Raw genomic sequence first — 23,390 nt, 5'->3', positions numbered from 1 at the left:
CAGCCCTGTCAGGGCCTGTGTGTGATGCACAGGGGTTACAGAAGAGAAGCTCTGTCAGGGCCTGTGTGTGATGCACAGGGGTTACAGAAGAGCAGCTCTGTCAGGGCCCTGTGTGTGATGCACAGGGGTTACAGAAGAGCAGCTCTGTCAGGGCCCTGTGTGTATGGCACAGGGGTCACAGAGGAGCAGCTCTGTCAGAGCCCTGTGTGTGAGGCACAGGGGTTACAGAAGAGCAGGTCTGTCAGGGCCCTGTGTGTAAGGCACAGGGGTTACAGAAGAGCAGCTCTGTCAGGGCCCTGTGTGTGATGCACAGGGGTTACAGAAGAGCAGCTCTGTCAGGGCCCTGTGTGTGAGGCACAGGGGTTACAGAGGAGCAGCTCTGTCAGAGCCCTGTGTGTGAGGCACAGGGGTTACAGAAGAGCAGGTCTGTCAGGGCCCTGTGTGTAAGGCACAGGGGTTACAGAAGAGCAGCTCTGTCAGACAGTGGGCCCACGTGCGCAAGGGCACTTCTGCTTTCTAAAATCTGCCCCGTTCATCAGTTTGGGTTATAAGTGTTTCTTCTGTTTCAGTATGTCAGCAACTGACCATGCGCTTAATATTGAACTTACACATGCATGCACACACACACACAAACACAGACACAAACAAACAGACACACACACACACTCTCACAAACACAGACACAAACAAACACACACACAAATACAGACAGACAGACACAGACACACACACACACTGTTCTGGGTCCTGTTCAGTGCAGTCTCATATGGAAGATTTGAGACATGCAGCAAGCCCTTGGTGAAATACTCTCATTCTAAAGCATGGTACTTCTACTCCCGTAAAAATTCCAAGATACAGAAGATCAGCCACAACTGAGCTGTCCCCGGCTCCTACATTTTCCAGTTCTAATACGTGTATGGTTCTGAACTTTAATAACAGTCATTTAATACATTTCTATTAATTATATATCTGTCCATGTAAAATGTGTTATGGAATTAAAAATGCGAGTCAGTGATGGTGGGGACATCTCTGAGACTTCAGCCTCACCCGTTTGGGACAAAGACACCGTGCTACTGCTTCGTTCTTAGGGCCTGCGTGTCAACTTCCTTCTTTTCCTCAGTTCTTTTTTTTTTTTCTCTGGTACGACGAACTTCCCCAGATATGCTAAGTGAGCGCGGGCCGCGGGCCCCCAGGAGGAGGCTCTGAAAGGCCCCTGGAGCAGGAACAGCCGCTCCTTTGTCTGAGCGGGAGCCGTTTGGGCAACAGCGGGGCCTTCATTTAACACGGCCCTCCTGGCTGCGTTCTTCTTTCAGGATCCGTGGTGTACCACTTCCTGTTTCAGACGCGGTTCTGTGTATCAGTATCAGTCGCGTACGCGTCACGCCCATGTTTTGGGTCACAGAGTTACTGGATCCGTGGGGGACACTTGGCACGTTATTTTGCAGAACAGATTTCATGTTTCCTAAATGTAAGTGAGATGACCGTTAATCTCCCCGTGCGCCCTAACAGTGGCACGTGACAGTCCCCGTGACGCTAGCGTCGGTCTGACCTAAATAAGATCCGGCGGTTTCTTCCGTACGGTGCCAGGCGGATTTCAGCCGGGAGCACCTTAACCCCGAAAAAGCACCGATGGTGGCGGGTGGGGGTTGGGGAGGGAGAACGTGGCAGAGTACTCCATGCAGCCCCGTCCAGCGCATTGGCCAGGCTGGGATTCTGTTAGCGTTGACTCTGCCGCGCGGCTCAAGTCCATCGCTCTGTAATTTGTTTGCTGATGGCGCCGTTATCGTCTAATGAAATAATGGGCCGCTTTAATCACAAGTGGGTTGATGCCGCAGTGTCACCGCTGCAGCGGTCAGGGGCCGAGAGCCCCACGCTTCTGGCTGCAGGCTGCGGCCGCAGCCACCCGGAGCCATGCGCCGTCGCGCATGCGCATTTTCTAAACTGTCACTGTTGCACTCGAACCTCATCAAGATTATCAGAAGGAAGGAAAATGGGTTTCTTTAGTGGGCATGGTGACTGTAGCTGAGCCTGGAGTGGGTGATGTTCTGTCCTATACGGAGTGGGTGATGTACTGTCCTATACGGAGTGGGTGATGTGTGCAGCTATGGGTGGGTGGGTCTATACGAGGGTGATGTACTGTCCTATACGAGGTATGTACTGCTTAGAGTGGGTGATGTGCAGTCCTATGTGGAGTGGGTGATGTTCTGTCCTATACGGAGTGGGTGATGTACTGTCCTATACGGAGTGGGTGATGTACTGTCCTATACGGAGTGGGTGATGTACTGTCCTATACGGAGTGGGTGATGTACTGTCCTATACGGAGTGGGTGATGTACTGTCCTATACGGAGTGGGTGATGTACTGTTCTATATGGAGTAGGTGATGTGCGGCCTTCACATGACCAGCTTCAATTTTCTGGTTATATATTTTTGACCGCCTGTTTACATCTACTTTTTAAAGTGATCCATATCCGATACCAGTGTTAACTCAGTTTACACTTGAAACAACCCGCATGCGTACACATTGGTTTGGTTACCGATACGAAAGTAAGCAACCATGCTACCACAGCCATATGACCATCTACCAGGCGGTGTAAACATAGCCTTATATGGAATGGGTGATGCACGGTCTTATAGGGAGTGGGTGATGCACGGTCTTATATGGGAGTGGGTGATGTACAGCTTATCTGGCATAGCCAGTTTCATTTCATATGTGATATGCTTTTACGGTTATGATCATTCCCACATCCTGGTAGTATTCGAGTTCAGGTTTGCAGTTTGATTGGCTTGATTCATTTAGCTTGTTTGTGCTCTTTTACTTGCACGTGCTGGTGTGATGCAACAAGGAATGACAAATTCTCATGTTCAGTGTTACACCTGGTGAGTGAATTGTACATCACTCTGTCATAGTACCCTTCAATATAAAAGGGTACTATTTTGTGACTTAATATATAAATACAGGGTTTATAAATGTAATGCGCATGGTGGCCTGGTCTTTTTCAGTTCACATTGGCACCCTGTTATTACTCCAGGGCCTGCCACTTTCCATAAGAGCTCCTCGAAATCTCTTCAGGCCCTCTGCTGCCTGGTGAACGGCGGCCAACGGGGAACGGGCCCTTCCCCTCGCATCAGGGCCAGGGCCGAACTCCTTTCTCCCGGGGCCCCTCAGCGCAGGTGCCCCCGGACCGGCGCTCCGCACCCCACACACACTGACACAGTCACCCGCACAGTTTATGCCGTTATTGGTCCTTTTCTGCACTGTAACAGCCTTCCGTCTGATAGTTAATTGTAGAAATATTGTTGAAGGTGTACTAGTGGATCTGTAATTGCATTGACAATTTTTGTCTTTTTTCGAAACTGATTATTTTGTGCATTATTAGTAGTGTGTACAAAAAATGTTTGTGAATCTCATTTGTGTGACCTTCATATTATTTATTTAATGATTTATGAGACAATAATAACCCCAGTGGGTGCACAAGAGGAATTATTTTTGGGTTCAGGAAGCTAGTCTGTTTTTTAATCAGACACCACTGATTATCCCAGAGCACAGAAATGCATTGTTGTCATGGTTATTGTAATATGTTGATTTGAACATACATTCAGACTGACAGACACGCGAGGGTCGCAGTCTCTCACCTGTAGTTCTGGTCCCCCCCCCACGTGGACCTGGGGACCTGGCACATTGGCTTCTCGTGCTTCATGTAGTACGGTTTGGCTTGCACTGGGGGGCTCTCAGGGTGAGCTGTAAACTGGAGACCATGGGATTTGAACTATGAACCCCCCCCCCCCCAGTCCATTGCCCCCCCCCCCCAAATCCACTCACTCGCTCTTCTCCATCTCCTTCCATTGCTTTCCCCTGCATATTGAACCACTCTCCTTCTGCGTCCTGAATTATTGATCACCGGCATTTGCTGGAACTCAGGATAATTTACCCCCCACCTCACCCTCTACGCCAGCGTCTGCCTTTTCCTGCGTGGGGCTGTAGGTTGGGAAAAGAGCAGAAGCGGGGGCGTCCTGCAAAGGATTGTGGGACAGTTCGCCTCAGACACAGACTGTGTGTGGAGACCGGTGACTGAACTTTATTGCGCACAATCACTTGTGTCTTGTAAAGATTAATCTTTTGCAGAAGCCGGGTATTGAACCTTGGAAAATGGACGGAGTTGGCATGTACACAGGGCGGAATGGCCTTTTGATAGCCGTGCTGAAGTAATGGTGCACTGACTGAAGCAGCGCTGTTGTCTGTGCTGTTTTGTGTACATTAAAAACAGCGGGGTGAGCCAGAGGCGTCAGTGCAGCGGAGGGCTGCGAGCCGTCCTCACTCACCGCTCCCCCGCCAGGCCCACCTGCTGCAGGTGTGCGGGGCGCTGTTTACAGGAAACACACGCCTTGCGTAAGACTGCTCCGAGCTGGGGGGGGGGAGGGGGGAGGGGGGTTTCCTGAGTTACTGGGCCATGTCCGCGACGTCATGGCCTTTCGATTGGCTCTGCTCTGTGGGAGAATGAGAACAGCGTCCGAAATAAACCCGCCTCCCCCGCTCTGGCTGCCCCCTTCAGAGCAGAGGGCGGGGCGAGTGCGGGAAGCCGGGGGTGTGGAGTTCACCTGCCGCCGTTCGGCAGGGTGAGTCACCGGGACCGAGGCGTGCGACACACCTGTGTGTGATTAGGGACGGGTGCGGGCTGGCCTGAGGGGGAGTTTAGCTGTGTGTGCTTCTGCATGCACATGCTTAATGGACACCTGACACACACAGACCTGCTTTCCCAATCTGCTCAGAGCCCCGTGCAGCCTTGTCTGACTGAAGAAGCCGTTCTCTGTGCTTTTCCCTTTGAACGTCCAGCGTCTGCGTGTGTGTACGTGTGTGTGTCTGTGTCTTAGTCGGTCAGTGAGTGTGTGTGTGTGTGCACATGCGTGCATGTGTGAGTGGCTGTGTGCGTGGGTTTGCGCATGTGTGGTTGTGTGTGTGTGCGGGTGCAGGTGTGTGTGTGTGTGTGTGTGCACGTGCATGCGTGGGTTTGCGCATGCGTGGTTGTGTGTGTGTGTGTGAGTGCACGTGCATGCATGTGAGTGTCTGTGGGTGCAGGTGTGTGTGTGTGTGTGTGTGTGTGTGTGCGGGTGCAGGTGTGTGTGTGTGTGTGTGTGCATGTATGTGAGTGTGTGTGGGTGCAGGTGTGTGTGTGTTGTGTGTGTGTGGGTGGTGTGTGTGTGTGTGTGTGTGTGTGTGTGTGTGGTGTGTGTGTGTGTGTGTTGTGGGTGCTGGTTTGTGTTAGTGCTGGGTGCAGGTTGTGTGTGTGTGTGTGAGGTGTCAGGTGTGGGTGAGTTTGTGGTGCAGGGTGTGGTGTGTGGATGTGGTGAGTGTTTGTGGGTGAGGGTGTGGGTGTGTGGTGAGGTGCGTGTGTGTGTGTGTGTGTGTGGGTGGTGTGTGTGTGTGAGTCAGTGTGTTGTGTGTGTGTGGGTGCATGTTGGTGTGTGTGTGTGTGGGGTGTCTGGTGCGCGTGTGTGTGTGTGTGGTGGGTGGTCATGAGGGTGGTTGTGTGGTGTAGTGTGGCTAAGCAGCATGTCTGGTGTAGCTATCCTCCCTCAGCAGCCTCCTCATGATCAGGGGAGGAGTCTCGTCCTTCACGGTGCTGGATGCCGTGGCAACGCCGCGCGGTTTTATCTGGCGGAGGCGTCGCCTCTTCCCGAACGCCGCGGCCGGAACCGGGCGCTGAGGACGGAGCCCTGCGCGTGTGAGGCTTCGCTCCGGGTGGGAGGGGCGTGGCTCCCTCTCCAGCCTCACCCTATCAAGCCCTTTGATGTTGAGTCACACTGTACACTTAAGTCGCTAAAAACACCGCCTGTGCGCCGGTCCCACATTCCTCAGCGGTGCACCTGTACAGCTGGGGGGGGGGGGGGGGGGCACCTGCCTGAGCCTGCTGCGCTGTGTCTCCTGTGGATGGGAGGAGGGGCCGCCGTGCATGAGGGGGGGGGCGCTGTGCGTGGGGGGGGGAGTGGCAGTAAGCAGCACTGCTCATGCAGCGTGAGCATTACTCCCCTGCCCCCCACAGCCCCCCCCCCCCATCCCCCAGCCCTTTCCCCCGCTCTCCGGTCCCTCCTGAGCGCGCCCCATTCAGACCCGTCTCCCGCTCCAGCTCCCGGCTGCGACGCCTTTGATGGCGGCGGCGATAATGATAACGGTAATGGCGGTAATGACCGCCCGGGCCGGCGTGAGAGCCCCGTCTGAGGGCGGCGCTTTGTCCCGCCCCATAGATATTGAAATGACGGGGGAGTGGCTCTCTGTAGAGCCCTGGATCTGAGGGACGCGGCTGGCTTTGTGTTGCTAATGGGGGTTAATGAGGCCCCCCTCTCTCTGGGACCCGCCCGGAGCCGAAGCAGAGCCTGGGGGGGGTGGGGGGGGGTGCTCAGGGTGTGTCCCGCACAGACGGGGACGAGACCAGGAACACTGGAGAACAAATGGAACTACAAGACTGTGGGGACGTTAGTGCTGTTGACATTTAAAGGAGGACTCATGTTCACACCAGCATACATGTGCATGATTAGCCAGGCCTGTACTACAGTGGAGCACTGGCCACACATGCATTGGCCACATTTAACCCCAGAATAACATCATACTGCACTCAGACATAATGCTTGTGTACTCTGCTTTATGGATACATAATGTGTTTAGGGCCTTGCACCATTGTTTTTATATTATACACTTTTTGTGTGTGCTGCTGAAATTCACCCCATGAGGACTAATAAGGCTTCCATTCAGGAGGCACGTGTGGAGACAGTTGTTTTAATTAGGCTCCTACCCTGTTTATCCCTGCACCTTCAGCTAATGCACGCTCGTCACGGTCCGGGAGTACCTGCTCCTGGCCTCATTCGCCGTTTTTCGGTTGTGAGTTCCGTGTTGACCTCACCTTGGTGGCTGTTCCGCGTGGAGCCTCGGGCTGGTCGGGCGTCTTCACCGCTGAAGCGCCTGCTGGACGGGCCCAAACCATCGCCCTTCTTTCAAATTAACTGCGGTCTGGTCTTCTAGCCACGCTAACCGTAATTACAGGCAGCTAGTCCTAGCCACACCGTCATACCTCAGTATACATGTGCCCAGGCGTCTCCACCGTTGTGACCGCTCGCTGCTAGGTGTGTGTACAGTAGGTAGTTGGTTAATTCAACTCCCATTAGTTGAATTTATCAGTAGATGGTTTGATGGGTAGATGGTATATGGAACCTAATCGGTAGATGGTATATGGATCCCATAACCTGTTAAATGTTTGATAAATATTCCTTGGAATGGAATTCTCGCTGAAGTACTGCTTCTAACCCCCTGTCCTTCACCATGTTTATTGTCCGGCCATTTAATGCAAACCAGACTGCAGTGAAGTTGTTAAGTGCTGTTCTTTTCAGTGCACTCTGTGCTGCTGACTTGCATTACTTTGCATTACATTACACTTATTTAGCAGACGCTTTTATCCAAAGTGCATATCGTGGTCATTGGAACAACTGCAAAACACAGGTTCGATAAGGTACAATACTCATTTCCTACAGTTATTTATAGCCAAGCACACCGTTCGGTTCACGCAGTGACTTGAACCCCTGAGTCATTTTCTGAACGGTATGTGTCACCGGTGTGGCTGACTCAGATTGGCTGTTGGAAGCCTGCTGTGAGCGGATGCTTTGCTGGCAGGTGGTACTGTGAAGGAGTCACGATAAAGCTGTTCACAGTGCAGGCAGTGTGCCTTGTGTTCTATGGTCACGTTTCTGTCCGCATTCAACATGAAGCCAAAATGTCCGTACAGGTTCCCTTTGAGGGATGGGATATCCATCCATTTTCAGATGCTTGTACATTTAACGACTTCACTTTTGATAATTTTCGACTTTGTCCTTTGTCCCAGATAGCATCTACTTGACCTATTTAAAATACTACATTTTGAAAGACTGATACATTTTAATCAATCGGTACAGCAGATATCAGCAAACATAGCTTTGCAGCTAGGCTATGTGAAATGTCCTCCAGTGCGAATATATACAAGCATGCATAATCCTGAGGAGGATTGTCACTGTCATTGTACTTGAGGCCAAACGCTTAGTCTGGGTGTTGTTTTGGGAAAGGTATTAGTCTCCATGGGACAGATAAGAGTGGTTTTAAGTCCCTGTTCTGGCCCCGGTCCGTTCAGGCCCCGGTCCGTTCTGGCCCCGGGTTCTCCCGAGCAGGAAGCCGGGTTTGCGTTAGCGTTGGGGCTTCAGCGGTAGCTCTGCTTTAACGCAGCAGGGCAGCTCTCTCCCCGGCTGACATCTCCGATTGGTCCACTTTCCTCAGAGCGACCATCGCAGGCTGATGGCTTGTTTATGAATTGTTCCTCGCTCACGGGGAGCCCCCCTCTGATCCGGGGGCCTGTAGGGTGTAAATTAAAGAGAGATGCCGTTAGGGGTCCCCTGTTATCTCGGGTGAGACCCCTGTGAACTCTCCTCGCCCCCTCCCCCGCTCTTCAGAACTTCCTCTTCCCTCCGAGCATTCCATAGGAGCTCCTCAGTGCTGCTGTTGGTTGAGGAAGCCAGGAATGATGGGAATTGCACTGGAAGTCTAATCATCATCATCGCCTCCTGTGTGTTTGTATGTACATGTGTGGTGTGTGTGTCGTGCTATGTGTGTGTTGTGGTGTACATGGGGCACGTGTGTGTGTCTGCGTGTTTGTGATGTTTTGCATGTGGGGTTGCTGTTGCTGTGTGTGTGTGTGTGTGTTGTGGGTTCCTGTCCCTCACCCCCCCCCCCCCGCCCCCCCCAGCTATAGTCTGCATGCTCTCTGTTCCTCCATGTTCTCCTCTTATCTCAGTCCGCCTCCACTGTAGCCCGAGTTTGACCCATTTTTCTCTGGAACGACAGCAGCGGAGCGACGTTGACAGATGACGAGCTGCCCCCGCCCCGGGCCCCTCCCCCCGCCCACCGCAGCCTGGTGCGCGCGGGCACCCATCGCTCGCCGCGGTGCGGGGGCGGCCGGTGGCAGGAATTTCCCCTCGCTCCTCTTTGTTTTGAGGATTTTTTTATTTAATGAAAATGACAGCGGGGTTGTCATGGTGACATGGGAACATGCGGTAAAGCCTGTTCCGAGCAGGGAGGGAGCGGTGCGTTTCGGTGAGTCGCTCGGCGCTCTGTCCGCTGCTGAGGCGCCGCGCAACAACCTGCCAATATCACTACGGCACGCTAACAACAGGCCGCTCCAGCGTGCCTGAGACATTAATAACATGTTTTGAGTTTGTTGGGTAGACTATACTGGTGCTGTGTGGTGTGAAGGGCTTCTCGGTGAACAGCGGTGTGTGGTGTTTTTTGGAGCCGGCAGGGTGTTAAGTGTTTGTCTGTCTGTCCGTCTGAAGAGGCTGTCTGTCTTTCTGATGGAGCTCCGCCACCAGACGCACTGCCGGAGAGAGACTGAGGAGCCCTAATTGTATTTATCCAGTTCTGTTGATGGCTGTTTGTGTGTATTAAGGGCACATTAATAATTGAGTGAAGCAAGCTGTAGCTGGAGTGGTGAGTCAGCCGGTGAGTCATAACTCAGGGGGAAAGGGGGACAGGTGGGGAGGGAGTGGGGGCGATGAGCGGTTCCGCGATGGCGCGCGGGCGGTCTCGGCTAACGAGCGGCCCGGTCGAGTCTCGTGGACAGTGGGCGCGGAGGGACGGGAGACGGGAGCCGTATCGGGGCAGTTGAGTGGCACTCGTCTGTGGATCTGGAGAGGGGGGAGGAGACTCTCGTTAATCACTCTGAGTAGAGGAGGCGGGGGGTGGAGGGGTGGGGGGGGGGGTTTCCGTTGCTGAGGAGTCCACTGTGAGAGGAGCTCTCTCTTCCTCCTCTCTTATTAAATTGGGGTCATTATGCTGTTTTCTAGTCCTTTCAGAAGAGGACGTGAAGTGATGTTCTGCAGTGGTTGTTTTTCTGCTGTGAAATATAGGCTACTTATCGTATTTAAAAAAAAAAAAAACCTATTAGCCATATACTTTATGGTACAGGTTTCAGTCTTTATTCATTTATTTATTCTATTCCCTTCTATTCCCCCCCCCCGCAGACCCCCCTGGTTTGATGGGTCCGATAATCGGGATGTCGCCGGATAAGAAAGCGGAATCCCCGGGTGTGCAGGACGAGCGGGCGGGGCTGAGGGGCGCGTGCGGGGCGGGGACCCTGCCCGAGGCGGAGAGCGCCGCCAGCCCCCGGGCCACCAGCCTGGACCGCACGGGCGGGGCCGCCGAGGACGAGGAGCTCACCAACCTCAACTGGCTCCACGAGAACCTGCTGCAGAACTTCACCCTGGGGGGCCCGGAGGCCCAGCCCAGCGGCAGCCCCTTCTTCGACATCGAGGGCGACGGCGGCGCCCCCCACGCCTTCTCCTCCCTGTCCTCCGGCTCTTCCTCCTCCACCTCCCCCTCCTCCTCGTCCCTGCTGGGCGGGCGGGGCGGGGAGAAGGACTCTCTCAAGGCCAAGCCCCCGTTCTCCTTCTCCCTGCTCATCTACATGGCCATCGAGCAGTCGCCCAGCAAGTCCCTCCCGGTCAAGGACATCTACGGCTGGATCTTGGAGCACTTCCCTTACTTCTCTAGCGCCCCCACTGGTTGGAAGAACTCGGTGCGCCACAACCTGTCCCTGAACAAATGCTTCCGCAAGGTGGAGAGGAGTCTTGGCAAGGTGAGTGATCGCACACCTGAGAGACACATCTGTCTTATTGCCGTTGTAACTGGCTGAAAGCCAGTAGATCCTGTTTGTAGGTGCAGTTGGGGTGTAGTCTTGTGTGTTCTGTGTGTTTTGGTAGCAGTGCAGTTTCTCACTGACATGTGTTTCTGCCCCAGGCTGGTAATGAACACAGACCTCTATCTCCCCTGGACCCTTCTGCATAGTGCTGGACCTAACTCAAGGTCACAGCAAAACACACGCACACACATTCACACACACACCGTGTACACAAGGACACTTTGGGATGGCATCGCTAGCAGGTCAGGGGAGGGGGTCCAGTTTGGCACTCTGAGCAGCTGGATGTGTGTCTGTCTGTCCTGTCTGTCCTGTCTGTCCTGTCTGTTTGGAGGCGTGAGCTGGATTTGGGGCAGGTGTGCTGCTGGGTGGAGATCTCACACAACAGGGCTGCAGGCACACTATAAAGGCTCAGCAGAACATGGGGTCACATGGCAGAGGTCACGTGATCACGGAGGGGGTGGCGGCTTCATGTCCGAGCCCATGTCCGATGAGTGCAGAACCGCGCCACACAGGCGCTCGGTCAGAGCGAGAGAGAGAGACCAGCACTGGTTTCCAATGACACAGCCTGGTTTCTGTTGCCATGGTGACATTTCCTCCTTCCTGTTTATGAGTGGGGCTGGTAATCTGAGTCAAGGTTATATTCCTCCTAGACAGAGGCTAGAGAGGAACCCTGAGAGTGAAAACAGAAGAATATTTACTGCACACTAACACACTCAGTCACACGCACACGCACACGCACACACTTGCACTCACACTCACACACAAACACACTAGCATAACGCTCACACGCTCACACATACTAAAGCATGCATGTGTGCACACACCCTTCACACGTACACACACTTGCACTCAGACACACATACGCACGCGCGCACTCGTACATATGCACACACATACTCACATGCACATGTGCACACACGCACATAACCTATACACACTGCACCCACCTATGGACACATACCAATTACCCACTGCACTCACACGCAAACACATACGGACATGCACACATATACAGTTGTGCATGCACATGTCCACACACACACACAGACAGACAGACACACACAGACACAGACAGACAGACACACACACACACAGACAGACAGACACACAGACAGACACACACACGCACACACACACACAGACAGACACACAAACACACCCGGTACACACATGCGCACAGCTCACACTGCGCATACGTACGAGCGGCCTGGTTTCTCACTGCGCTGCCTAACTGCAGAACTGTGTCACACTCTCTTTACAGTTTTGCAAGCGGCGTCAGCTGTTAGCGCGTCTGTGTTTGCAGGCGCGTGGGGAGCGGACCCCAGGAAGTGACGGCGTGCTGTTTGAGCGTAGAAGCCGTCTGGAGACGCGCCGCGGCGTCCCGCGCGGTCCTACCTGCAGCACGCTGCGCCAAATTTAGGAAGAGCGACGGCTCGCACCTTCCCCAGCTGCGTCCCACGATGCCCCTCTCTCCGCCGCGCTGACAAACCGGCGGTTATTTTTACCGGCCAGCCTATCGGAGACGAGACGTCGACCTTGTGACCAGACTCCCCAGGGACCTGCGACCCTTCTCTAGAAAGCTCTTCAAACAGGCTTTTTTGGTTTTTTAAACAGACTTGTGCTTATTCCCCAAGCTTTTTAATTGAAAATGACAGGCCAGACGTCAAGGCGATGACTAATTTCAGGCAGACGCCAGCTCTTTATTAATAGCTGCCATGTTGGAGTTAGCGCCTGCGTGTCACCCCAAATTGCGTTTCTTAATTGCGCAGCTGAAACTTTTCTCCCCCGATTTAGTATGAGCACTCGTGTCCCCTGAGTCGGCCCTGTCCCGCCCACGCTCGCCCTGCTGCTGACGTCAGTGCAGGCCACGCAGTACCACAGGAGAGCTAGCGCCAGCCGCAGGAGAGCTGTCTATTTCTCAACAGCAACAGCTGCTGGCCTGTCAGTGCCTGGTGGGCCTTGTCTCCCCCCCCCCAGCCTTAAAGTGAAGAACGTGCCGGTAGCTGGCCCCTGACGGGGCTGTTTGTTCGTTGAGCGGGAGCTGTTAGCAGGATGGCGCGGGTGAGCGGGCGGACAGCATTGGGCAGCAGCCTGTGAGTTTTTGACCGTGTCCCCCCCACCCCCTTCCCCCTCCCCAGGCCAACGGGAAAGGCTCCCTGTGGTGCGTGGACCCCGAGTACCGGCCCAACCTGATCCAGGCCCTGAAGAAACAGCACTTCCCCACCGCACACGTCTTCTGCACACCGCCCGCCTCCCCGCCCAGGTGAGGCCCCGCCCCCTCCCCGCCCACCCAGGGCCGTACTCGGAACACGGCGGCGCGTGGTGAAGGAGAGTGTTGGGGAATGTTTGTTGAGGCGTGTTGGGAGGTGGGGACACTCACGCCCAGCAGGGTTGCTCAGGTTCCCACGGTTGACCTGTGCAACTTTTCTTACTGAACAACAAAACACAGTGTAACTTAATAAAGGCACCATGGCTGAGTCTGACCTCTTCCTCTTTCACTGTGGTGTCTCTCTCTCTTCTCTCTCTCCCTCCCTCCTCCCCTCCTTTTTCTTTCTCTCCTGTCTGGCAGTGCCTCCTCCCCTCCGCGCCACCTCTTCCTGCAGGACCAGAGCTGCTCCCTCAAAGGTGAGTGGACCTCCGCGCTTTCTCCTCCTTTTGCGCCTCCTCCCTCCATCGGACCAGCGCTCCTCAGGTGCCGAGGCAGTCCGTCTGAGGAGGCGTTGGGAGAGCGCGTCGGAAGCCAGGTGAAGCACACGCCGGCTGTGGGAGAAACGAGCGTCCACAGACTCGCTCTGAGCACAGACTCGCTCTGAGCACTGACTCGCTCTGAGCACTGACTCGCTCTGAGCACTGACGCGTTCTTAGCGCTTCACGTAATGGGTGCGATTTTGGTTTTAAAGGGTCTGGGTCTCTAAAGAGGCAGAAGCCATGCTTAATGCTCCCATTTCCTGCACAGCGCCCTCAGTCAGCATGTTACTGCGTTTGGGAAACGTTCCAAGTGCATCATCTGCTTCATTGCTTTTTTTTACGAGTTCAACACACCCATACTGCCATCTCCATCTAAAAATCAGCCCGGTGTTCCATCTACTCGGGGTTTGTTCTGCAGGGGTGATTCTATACCGGTGTATAATACTCTTCCTCTTTTGTTCTCTCTTTCCTTCTCTAAGGGAAATAAAAAAGAGGAAATTTGAGAATTGAGTTGCTAAGATTCAGGGTCTAAGGTTTTCTCTCATTCTCTTTGTACCTTCACTCTGCCTTCTCCTCTTTATCCTCCCTCCCTCCCTCCCTCCCCCTCCATCTGTATCTCTCTCTACATCTCCCCCCCCCCCCCTCTCTCTCTCTCTCGCCGTCTTGGCTTGGCTATCTTCCGTAACCTTGACTACGGAGTGGGTGGCGCAGAGGTAGTCGCGCGCGGAGCTTGCTCTCCGCCTGGTCCCGGCCTCGTTTGGGGATGAATAATTGAGGTCCCCGGCCCCCCCGCGCCCCGTCCTAACTGACTGCACATGCATGTTCTCTCCTCTTCCAGAGTCTGACATTGACGCGGCCGCTGCCATGATGCTCTTAAACTCCGCCCCCGGGCAGCGGGCGGACCCATGTAAGAGAACGCATTCTCACCCTCCTCCGTTCCCCTGAGCTCTCCCCTCCGGACCTCTGTCCCTCTCTCTCAATCCTCCAATCGCCTGTCTGTCCCTCTGTCTGTCTGTCTCTGTCTCTCAATCCTCCAATCGCCTGTCTGTCCCTCTCTCTCAATCCTCCAATCGGCTGTCTGTGTCTCTGTCTGTCTCTCTCATTCCTCCAATTGCCTGTCTGTCTCTCTGTCTGTCTGTCACTGTCCCTCAATCCTCCAATCCCGTCGGTCTCTCTCAATCCTCCAATCGCCTGTCTGTCTCTCTGTCTGTCTGTCTCCCTCAATCCTCCAATCCCCTGTCTGTCTCCCTCAATCCTCCAGTCGCCTGTCTGTCTCTCTGCCTGTCTGTCCCTCTCTCTCATTCCTCCAATCGCCTGTCCAGCCCCCTTTCCTGTGTCTTGTCCATCTCTCTCGTCCCGCCCTCCCTCTTTCCCAAACCAGTCTGCTCACATTGACCTGATTCTGAGAGGCAGGAGTGCCTGGTGCACCCTGCACGTCTAATCCCCCCCCCCCCCCCCCACACCCCCCCGGTCTTTTGGTCTTTGGTCTTGTGTGTCTCTGTCAGAAATGCCACGGTTCCAACTCGTTTACCTGATAGCTGCATTTCTCACGTAATTGAATTGGGAGGGTGGTGTGGGTGAGGTTGGGGCGGGGAGGGGGGGGCGGGGGGTGACCATGATTTTCCACATGACCACAGCTATAATTTGATCATGTACATTTTTTTTCCAACATGTATGTTAATCATGTACATTAGCACATCAGATACATTCCACGTCCTTCCAGGCCAGCCCATTTGTTTATTTGCTTAGCAGCCAATCACTCAGATACTGTCCATTTACACGGCTCACCGCATGGACAGAACAGCTGCACAGCCACGGATTGGAACCTGCAACCTTCAGCTTGCGAGCCCAGTACCTTCATCACTCCTTCATAGCACAGTTATGCATCTCCCAAGAGATGCGGCTTGCCTGGACGTTCTTGCCAAGCAGGCATGGATCGCAGAAAATGCACACACACATACGAATGGCTTGAGCCCTTCCGGGTCTTCCTCGTTCTTCACAAAAGGATTGAAATCACTGCCAGTGTGTAAAGATGTGAGCCGTTCCAGGTCTTACTGGAAGCACTGTCAGTTGTGCTGATAGGAAGCCACGTGTTCCCCTCAGTACAGGCGCGCGCTGATGGTAAAACCTGGAATGGATTTGCACCGGGAGTCGCAATCCCATGCCTAGTTGAAGCACAGGCAGTTTGGTCAGCGTTGTGCCAGTGTCACTCCTGGCACTACGATCCTTACTTCACTCTAGTGTTTCTTTTGCGCCTCTACATCTTGAAACCTATGCACTTGTTGTACGTCGCTCTGGATAAGAGCGTCTGCTAAATGCCTGTAATGTAATGTAATGTAATGTTAGTATTGAAGCTTACAGTGGGGTGGGGGGTCATGACCGCAACAGGACCAAGGGAGCGATGGTTTTGGTCACCTGCCCCGGTCCTCATTAGCCTGGTAACGCTGTAGTCAATCACAGATCCAGAGTTCTTCTGGCGGATGGGTTAATGTTTGTTTTCTGAACTTGGCTGAGGGTAATATCAGGCGGGTATCCATGCGTACCTTCCCCTGCGTTGAGCTTCCCCTTTCTGAGCGCGCTCACTGCGCTAACTGCGTGTGATAGCGCCCCCGCCTCTGCCGCCGCCGCTCCGATGCTGAGACTGAGCCCCTCTCACCCCCCTCAGCACCCTCTAATTACCCTAATTAAATTACATACTTTGAGCATCTGATGTGTAGACATTAGTTCTGTTGTAGCTGCTGTCATTACAGCACTGGAACCGCGTCCTAATTGTAATGGATCCTTAATTATTTGCATAAACAAACCCATAACCTTTGGCTGATTGGATTATGAGAATGTATTAATCGCCGATTGTTTGCGTTCTTCTGCATCATGTGAGCAACTCTGATTGGTCCTTTGCGCTGACAGGTCTTTTTCTCGTTTTACACTTCTTTCCTTCGATGTCTCTCTCCCTTCACCTCTCTCTTTACCTCCCTCACTCCCATACTGTCTCTCCCCCTCTCCACCTCTTTCTGCTTTCCTTCTTCCCTACCACCCTGTCTTTTCTTCCTCACTTTCTTTCTGTCACACTCCCCTCATTTACTCTCTTCTGACACACTCTCTCCCTCATCCCTTCTCTCTCTCTCTCTCTCTCTCTCAGGTGATCCCGACAGTCCGATGGACCTGTCCCGCCCGGACTCGGTCCTGGTCAGCAGCGACCCGAAACAGGACCACAACTACAGCAGCGCCCCCCTGCAGCGCTGCTCCTCCCACTGCAGCTCCTCCTCCCTGTCCTCCCTGGAGGAGGGGGGGCGGTCGGCCCCCCAGGCCCGCCGGGCCGGCAGCGAGGGCTTCCACAGCGACGAGGACTCGGACCCGGGCGAGGAGCGCACCCGCCGGGGCCGGCCGCCGGCCCCCCGCCACCCCGCCCCCGCCAGCGGCCCCCCGGGGAAGAAGGCGCGGCGCGAGGCCAAGCAGGAGGTGGACGAGGAGCTGAAGGAGGCGGCCGGCTCCCTCCTGCACCTGGCCGGGATCCGCACCTGCCTGGAGCTCTCCAAACACGGCGCCAAGAGCAGAAAACTCAGCAGGAAATGAGTGACCCTCACAGCCCCGTGACCCCTGACCCCTGACCCTGTGACCTGGTGCCTCCTCCTGCTCTCCGGTTTAGTGAATCATTGTTTTTTTCTTTTCCTGGGATTTCTTCAGATTAAAAAAAAAAGTTCTTCTCCAAACATGGGAATGTCCCTCCCCTTCACACATGGCAATATTATTCACACAGGAGAACAAAGCCATATTGAGACTTTTGCTACCGGGGGAAACAGAAAAGCAAGAAATAACCACACCTTCACAGAAATAACTGCCAACTTCAATTGGTTATACATCTTGGTGCAATTCAGAATTTTTTTATTGTCAGATGAAAAGACAAAAAAAACCTGTAGGAATTTCATTAATAGAACAGTTGCATGCTTCCTACTCATACACGTGTGTCCACTTCCAGGTGAAATATTTCTACCGAGAATGAGTGCATGTCTGTAACGTACAAACCTAACCTCCTGTAGGCTTACTTGACCTTCCTCCACCATGATGGGAAAAAATTTAAAAAAGAAAAAAAGAAGTTAACACTGTTTTTGAATAGAAGACCCTGGTCTTAAAATACCATACAAAGAGAAATGCAATAATTATTCCAAAACCTTTTTTTGTACAATTCAGTTTTTTTCCTGATGGAACCATGGGGTGCGGATGTGATGATGTTTGGACTTTTGTGATTGCCCCACAAGGATCTGGGAAGCAGGATTGGACAGAGTGGTGGGGGCCAGGGGAGTAGAGAGGTGAACAGCCCCCTCCCTTTCATGTCCGATTACTTGGAGTGTTTTAAGATGACCTGAGGGTATCCAAACAGAACCGGGACTGCAGAACCGACCCCTCCAGTCCAGGGCTGTCATCCCCCCCCCCTCCATGCGCTTCATCCCTCTCTTCCTGTCTTTCACCGTCAGCGTTATTTCCATCTTGCGTTTTTCTGTATCCGTGTGCAAACTGAGACCGGAATTTGCGGCAGACTTTTGTTTGGGGTTTTTTTGGGTTTTGGGTTCAGATCCTATGCAAGGCTCAGTGCGGTGGTGGGGAGGGGGGAGGTTTTGTGTGTGGGGGGGGCAGTATTTAGCCTGAACACCTCCTGAGCGAGGACTGCCAGTGTTCGGGGGGTGAGGAGGGGGCACTCCCAGTCTGGCTAATCGAAGGCAGAGGGAACCGGTCCAATAGGAAGCATTGCTGTGGGAAAGGAAAGACTTTTGCAGCGGCAGGCAGGCGGTAACCCAGCTCACGCACCTTCACCGTCGTCTTCATCGCTGCCAGTGACGAGGCGGGCTCGTTACGTCAGCAGCGCCGGGGGGGACCTGCGGACCCTCAGACGCGGCGAGAGAAACGCGGTCTGCGCTGACAACTGGAGCGCGCGTTAGCCGAGGGAAGCAGTATGCAAACGATCTAAACGGCTCGTGGGCTGGCGCTCTTTACCCAGGGAAATGAGACCGGGAGGAGGGCAGGCCTCGGCACATTACTGACGGGCCTGTTTTACCGCTGCCTTTCAGCGCCCTAGGCTTACCGTCTTCTTTCACACGCGCATTCTCCGCTAATATTCAAACGCAGAAACGTTTGTAAGGAGAGAGAGGAGGGATGCATGGAGGTGCCTCTACAGTCTAAGCGAGGGGTGGGGGTGTGCGTCCCCTGGAGGATTCCCAAATTTGGCGGGAAACCGAAGTCGAACAGAAAGGTCTTGGCGAGCTGCGTGCTGATTGGCCAGACGGGCCTGCGACAGCCGACCGTGCGTGAAAAGTGTGGAGTGAATAACAGCAAGTGGGAGAACGGGGAGGAATCTGTGAGTGGAGGCCTCCCCTGTCTCTGTCTCTTCCTCCCTTCTTCCTCCACCTTATTCTGAGACACCTGTGTCTGTGTGTTGTGTATATATCTGCCGGGGGCCCCCAGCCGTGCCCGCAGACCTGTGCGTGGCGGTTTACACCCCTCTTGGTGGTGTGACCTGTCAGCACTTGCACAAGACGAACTGAAAGCTAGCGAACGCAAACCATACAAGCTTCTCACAGGTGTGAAACGTGATTCAAACAGTATCCGCCTGCGTGCCACAAACCATACTGCTGAAATAGCATTTCATACACGTGCCATGCCTGAATATCCAGTGCCACTGAGACACATCAGCCTGGTGCGTATGCAGGCCCTTAGTGACCCCGTGTTATCAGTATTTATTTGGTGAGGGGGGAAAAGTTGGTCTTCCTCAGTCGTCTCTTCGCTGTTTGGGTAGGACCTGGGGTGACGTGCCAGTCGGAGTCTGTTCGATTCCACGCTTCACTGAAGGTCAGGTCTAAAATGTAGTAAGACCTGTGCAGTTTACGCTCGAGCCTTGAACCAATCAAAACCGTACACCCACCTGCCAATCAAAATGCAGAAACTGGCGCACAGCCTGTGCTGTTGATTTGTTGACGTGCTCGTGTCTGAGAGAGTCCACCTGCGAGGGGACCGCCGGTTTTGGGTCACGGCGCAGTTTGGTCAGGGCCTCGGTGTGCCCAGCGCGGGCTGGCCTCTGCCTCTATGCCTCTGTCTCCTTTCTTTCTCTCTCTTTCATTCTCAGTCCCTCCTTCCTCCGGCCCACTGAACAGAGCACTGAAGCAGGAAGTGTGTGTGTGTGAGACGTTTCCCTTCGACCACAGATCCGTTCACTGCCAGAGACCGGCATTTCCTCTGATGTGTGTCGGTGATGATGTCAGTGATGATGTCATAATGCTTTGCGGGTTATTTACGGTCATAGGGCCCGTCCCGGCCTTTTTGAGTGGTTCATGAGCAGCGAGTTCCCAGCAGCGTTATTTTAAGGTTTAGGCAGCATGTGACTCATCCACAAATCAGTGCCAAACTGAAAAAAAGATCTTCATTTATTTACACAGAGCCACTTCCTGTTTGGCTCCAGTGTGTGGATGCACCATAGTCTTGTCTTTTAGTCACCCTGGTCCCAAGCATGCTGTAAGGACAGTTGACCAGAGTATACTTTCCGAACGATTTATGTTGATAGACTGCCGTTTCCCATTCTAGTGAAAGGTCAAAAAAATTAGAACATGAAATTGTCTGGATTGCATCAGTGATTAATTTATGCATTAGACAGCGGTTTGTTTTTTTGGTTATTTATATTAGGTCTATTTATATGAAGCAGCCACCGATCACTGCCTTGGTTGTCACGCCTGCGGACGGGAGCGGGCGCATTCTGGAAAATGGCGCTGGATCCGCGAAGCGGTGGCGGCCCGTCGGGAGAGGCGAGCGCAGGGAACAGGCCGTCTGAGCGCCTCCCTTCAGAGCCCGGAGGCGTGGCCTGGAGGCGGTGCTCTCGGCAGCGAGGGCCGTTGGCTGCTGAAGACCGATTAGCCCACCGCGTCAAGGTGGCGCTGATAGCGCGGGGCTAGGCTGCGTCTGGAGATTCCCTTCACAATGCGCCAAGTCTCCCACAGAGCGCCCCCGCCCCCTACAATAACGTACCTATCATAGATACCCCCGCGTTACTCTGGGTTATTACAATAGCGCCAGGATAGACTGTGATATAACTTTACTGGGTGTTCAGCTGGAACTCCGTTTCCATCGCTTCCTCCAGTTTGCCACCAATCAGCGGACGTGCCACAAACCGTCTCGACCCCGTTTTAGTAACCCAGCTGTGTGTGGTGTTGCTGCTGCGGCCGCTGGAGCATGCACGGCGCATGTCTTCAGCACGGACATCCCATCGCAGCCCGCGTCTGCGGCGTAAGACTGCGACTGGGTGACGTGTGCGTTTTTCTGGGGCTGTGAAGCGCAGAGAGCTTAATAATAGTGCATTAGTGCAGTAATCCCCCCCCCCCTACCCCCACCCCCACCCACCACCACAACGGATGCGCCGTGATGCACAGTTTCCGCGCCTCCCGCCATAGGCCACGAGCAGTTCATCGCGTCTGCTTCTCCCCGATTTCGGTATTTATTACACGCTGGGCCGCAGAAAGCCTGGGCGAAAATTCAGAATGCCAACACTCTACCTGTTTAAGCTAAGATGTAGCAAAATTTTAGGTGGTAGAAGGGTGTTCTGTAGAATTTTTTTTTTTTTTTGTATTATAGGTTTTTTTTTTTATTAAATAAAATTATGTGAGAATCCGGTGAGAAAATTTGGAAAGCAGATTTTTTGTGAGTGTGTGAGAGGGGTATTAATGGGATGTCCACAACAAGGAATCTCTCGCGAGTGTTCGACTAACAAGAGATCCTGTGTCAGAGACAGTATTCACACGGAAACATGTCCGGGCTGGTTTAGTGATAATACAGTTGGTTTATTATTTGAGTGATTAAACATTGCAGACAGATTTTTTAAAATGCCATTATTATTATTATTATGATGATGATTATTATTATGACTATTTTTGTCAACAATTTAACTAAAAGCTGCCAATCCAGTATCAGTTTGCGTGAGTTGTCTCCATGTCTGTTAGACAGACACACCTTTTGGTTTTTTTGTATGCTAACCTCTGTTAATAAAATGTTTATAAAGTTTATTTTCGCCAAAGATATGCAATTGCATTATATATGGTATTACTGAATTAAAGATGCTCTTGTTTTACCACTTCTTCTTGTGCTATTGTTTTTAACTGTGTGTTATTGTCCTTAAAATGTATACTTTGCATGGCATATTATTTGATACAGTTCTATTAAATTGTTGTGCATGTGTTTGGTTATTAGTAGCCAGGCAAAATCTTGTCAAAAGCTGTCCAATAATAGCAACGACCAAGCCGAGGAAAAGGGTGAGCCATGGAATTTAACCCTCTGTCCTACTTTTTCTCTGGTTATGCTGTTGAGCAACGTCGCCACCTGCTGTCAGGAATGTGTTTGGCAAAACTTGTGTTTTTCATTTGTTATCCCAGCACCTTGATGACACCTCAGACTGTTGAACCTGTATTGTGACTGTGCACGCGCGCGTGTGTGTGTGTGTGCGTGTGCGTGTGTGTGTACGCGTGTGTATTTTTTAAAGCGGTGAACGTTGGTTTGCTTGAAGGCACAGGCAGATGGTACCTGTCCGTACCTGTTTATTCACCTACTGCAACAGAACACACACACGTATTGCCATTCCTTTCCATTCTTTGCTTGCCACAAGCCATTTTTATATGAACTGTCATCTCCATATTTCATACAGTATATTTTTATACTGTAGTACAATCTGCCTGAAATATCACCCAGGTAAATACTACTTATCTGAGAAGTATACAGCAACGTTCTTTGAGGTACTTTGGGACATTTGATGGGAAGGCTTTTCAAAATGTAATCATTTTAATGAATGATACAGTAAACGTTTTTACTGTGATGAGAAGGGATAGTGGTACACTAGCTTGCTGTGTTGAATGCTGGACCTTCTCATCAGAAAAGGTGGGATGTTGCTTTTAATCAGGCTTTAATCTAGAACTGAAGTACTGGTTTCCCCAACACTGAGCTGGAATTTAGCCATTGAACACATATAGAAGCTGATAAGTGATACAGCAGTCACATTTGAACAAATCTCAAACGTGCATTTCCTGTTTACACAGTGTTTCTGTGTGTCTCTAGCGGCAGCTCCATTGAACACCCTTCTGACAACGCCTCCTCATTAGTTCATCTATCATGGGGATGGTGCTCGCACAAAGCGGGACCGGATCATGGGTTGCTTGGACACGCCCCTGAAGCTATCCGCCTCACCCTGATTGTTAGCTCAATACCAGGGGTCTCCTCTCATTCCTGCCGTAGCCTGCCCCTCCTGCCCCCTCCCCCTCCTTCATTCCTCAATTCTGCAGAAAATCAGAATGCCCCCCCTCCCAACCCACCAGCCCCTGCCACCCTAGCAACTGCACCACATCAACAGTTACCAGGCAACCAGACAGAGCTGAAGCCTCTAGCAGTGTGCTGATGTGTATGGGGGGGGGGGAGGGAAATGACACAGTGTGTGTCTGTGTGAGGACACTACGCCAAGCAGCGTGTGTGTGAGGAAAAGAAGCATGTGAGATTTTTTTCTTGAATTTGGGTGTAAATGAGAACAAGGGAAGTGTGTGTTGGTTTTGACTGGGAAAGAACAAGAGAAGTATGTTTGTTTGATTGAGAGATGCCTGAGCGAGTCCAAAGAGTTTGTTTCATGCAAGAACAATGTTATAGTGTGACATCACCGAGACGGCTGAGACCAATGCTGAAATGACAGAAGATCTACAGTTCTTCAGATACACTGCCTTTGAAGTTTCGTGCCTGAGTAGCAAGGTAGCTAGCACTATTCCACACTGCAAAAACGTTTCTCCAGGGTCTTAGACTTGTAATGAGACTTCAATTTTTTTTTCACTTATTTTTGGTTTTGCAGTATGGACAGTTTCACTTTGAGATATACCTTTCAGTGCCCAAATACCATTCTGATAATCTTTTCCCTGGGGATGTTTCACTGGGATCCTGTGGTAAAATGTTATGCTTTTTATGTTGGAGTCAAGCAATTGAGTCACTTT

General features: G+C 52.6%; 1 protein-coding gene across 4 annotated transcripts in view; it reads left to right on the top strand.

The window, feature by feature from the left end:
- The window catches only part of foxn2a (forkhead box N2a), a 33,675-nt gene extending 12,176 nt beyond the window's left edge, over positions 1–21,499 (top strand). For 3 of the 4 annotated variants that reach the window (XM_064316713.1, XM_064316715.1, XM_064316714.1), the window contains exons 2-6: positions 10,031–10,644; positions 12,846–12,970; positions 13,277–13,332; positions 14,234–14,302; positions 16,535–21,499. In XM_064316713.1, the coding sequence (XP_064172783.1) occupies positions 10,045–10,644; positions 12,846–12,970; positions 13,277–13,332; positions 14,234–14,302; positions 16,535–16,968 (1,284 nt within the window). In that variant the 5' untranslated portion in view covers positions 10,031–10,044 and the 3' untranslated portion in view covers positions 16,969–21,499. Of the gene's footprint in view, positions 1–8,913; positions 9,105–10,030; positions 10,645–12,845; positions 12,971–13,276; positions 13,333–14,233; positions 14,303–16,534 lie in introns of those variants that run through there. The other variant, XM_064316712.1, reaches the window with a different exon arrangement.
- Positions 21,500–23,390: the final 1,891 nt, after the last annotated feature.

The sequence above is a fragment of the Anguilla rostrata genome, chromosome 18, assembly GCF_018555375.3.
Source record: "Anguilla rostrata isolate EN2019 chromosome 18, ASM1855537v3, whole genome shotgun sequence".
NCBI lineage: Eukaryota > Metazoa > Chordata > Actinopteri > Anguilliformes > Anguillidae > Anguilla > Anguilla rostrata.
Note: the sequence above shows the minus strand (reverse complement) of the source record. Positions and strands in the feature narration are given on the sequence as shown.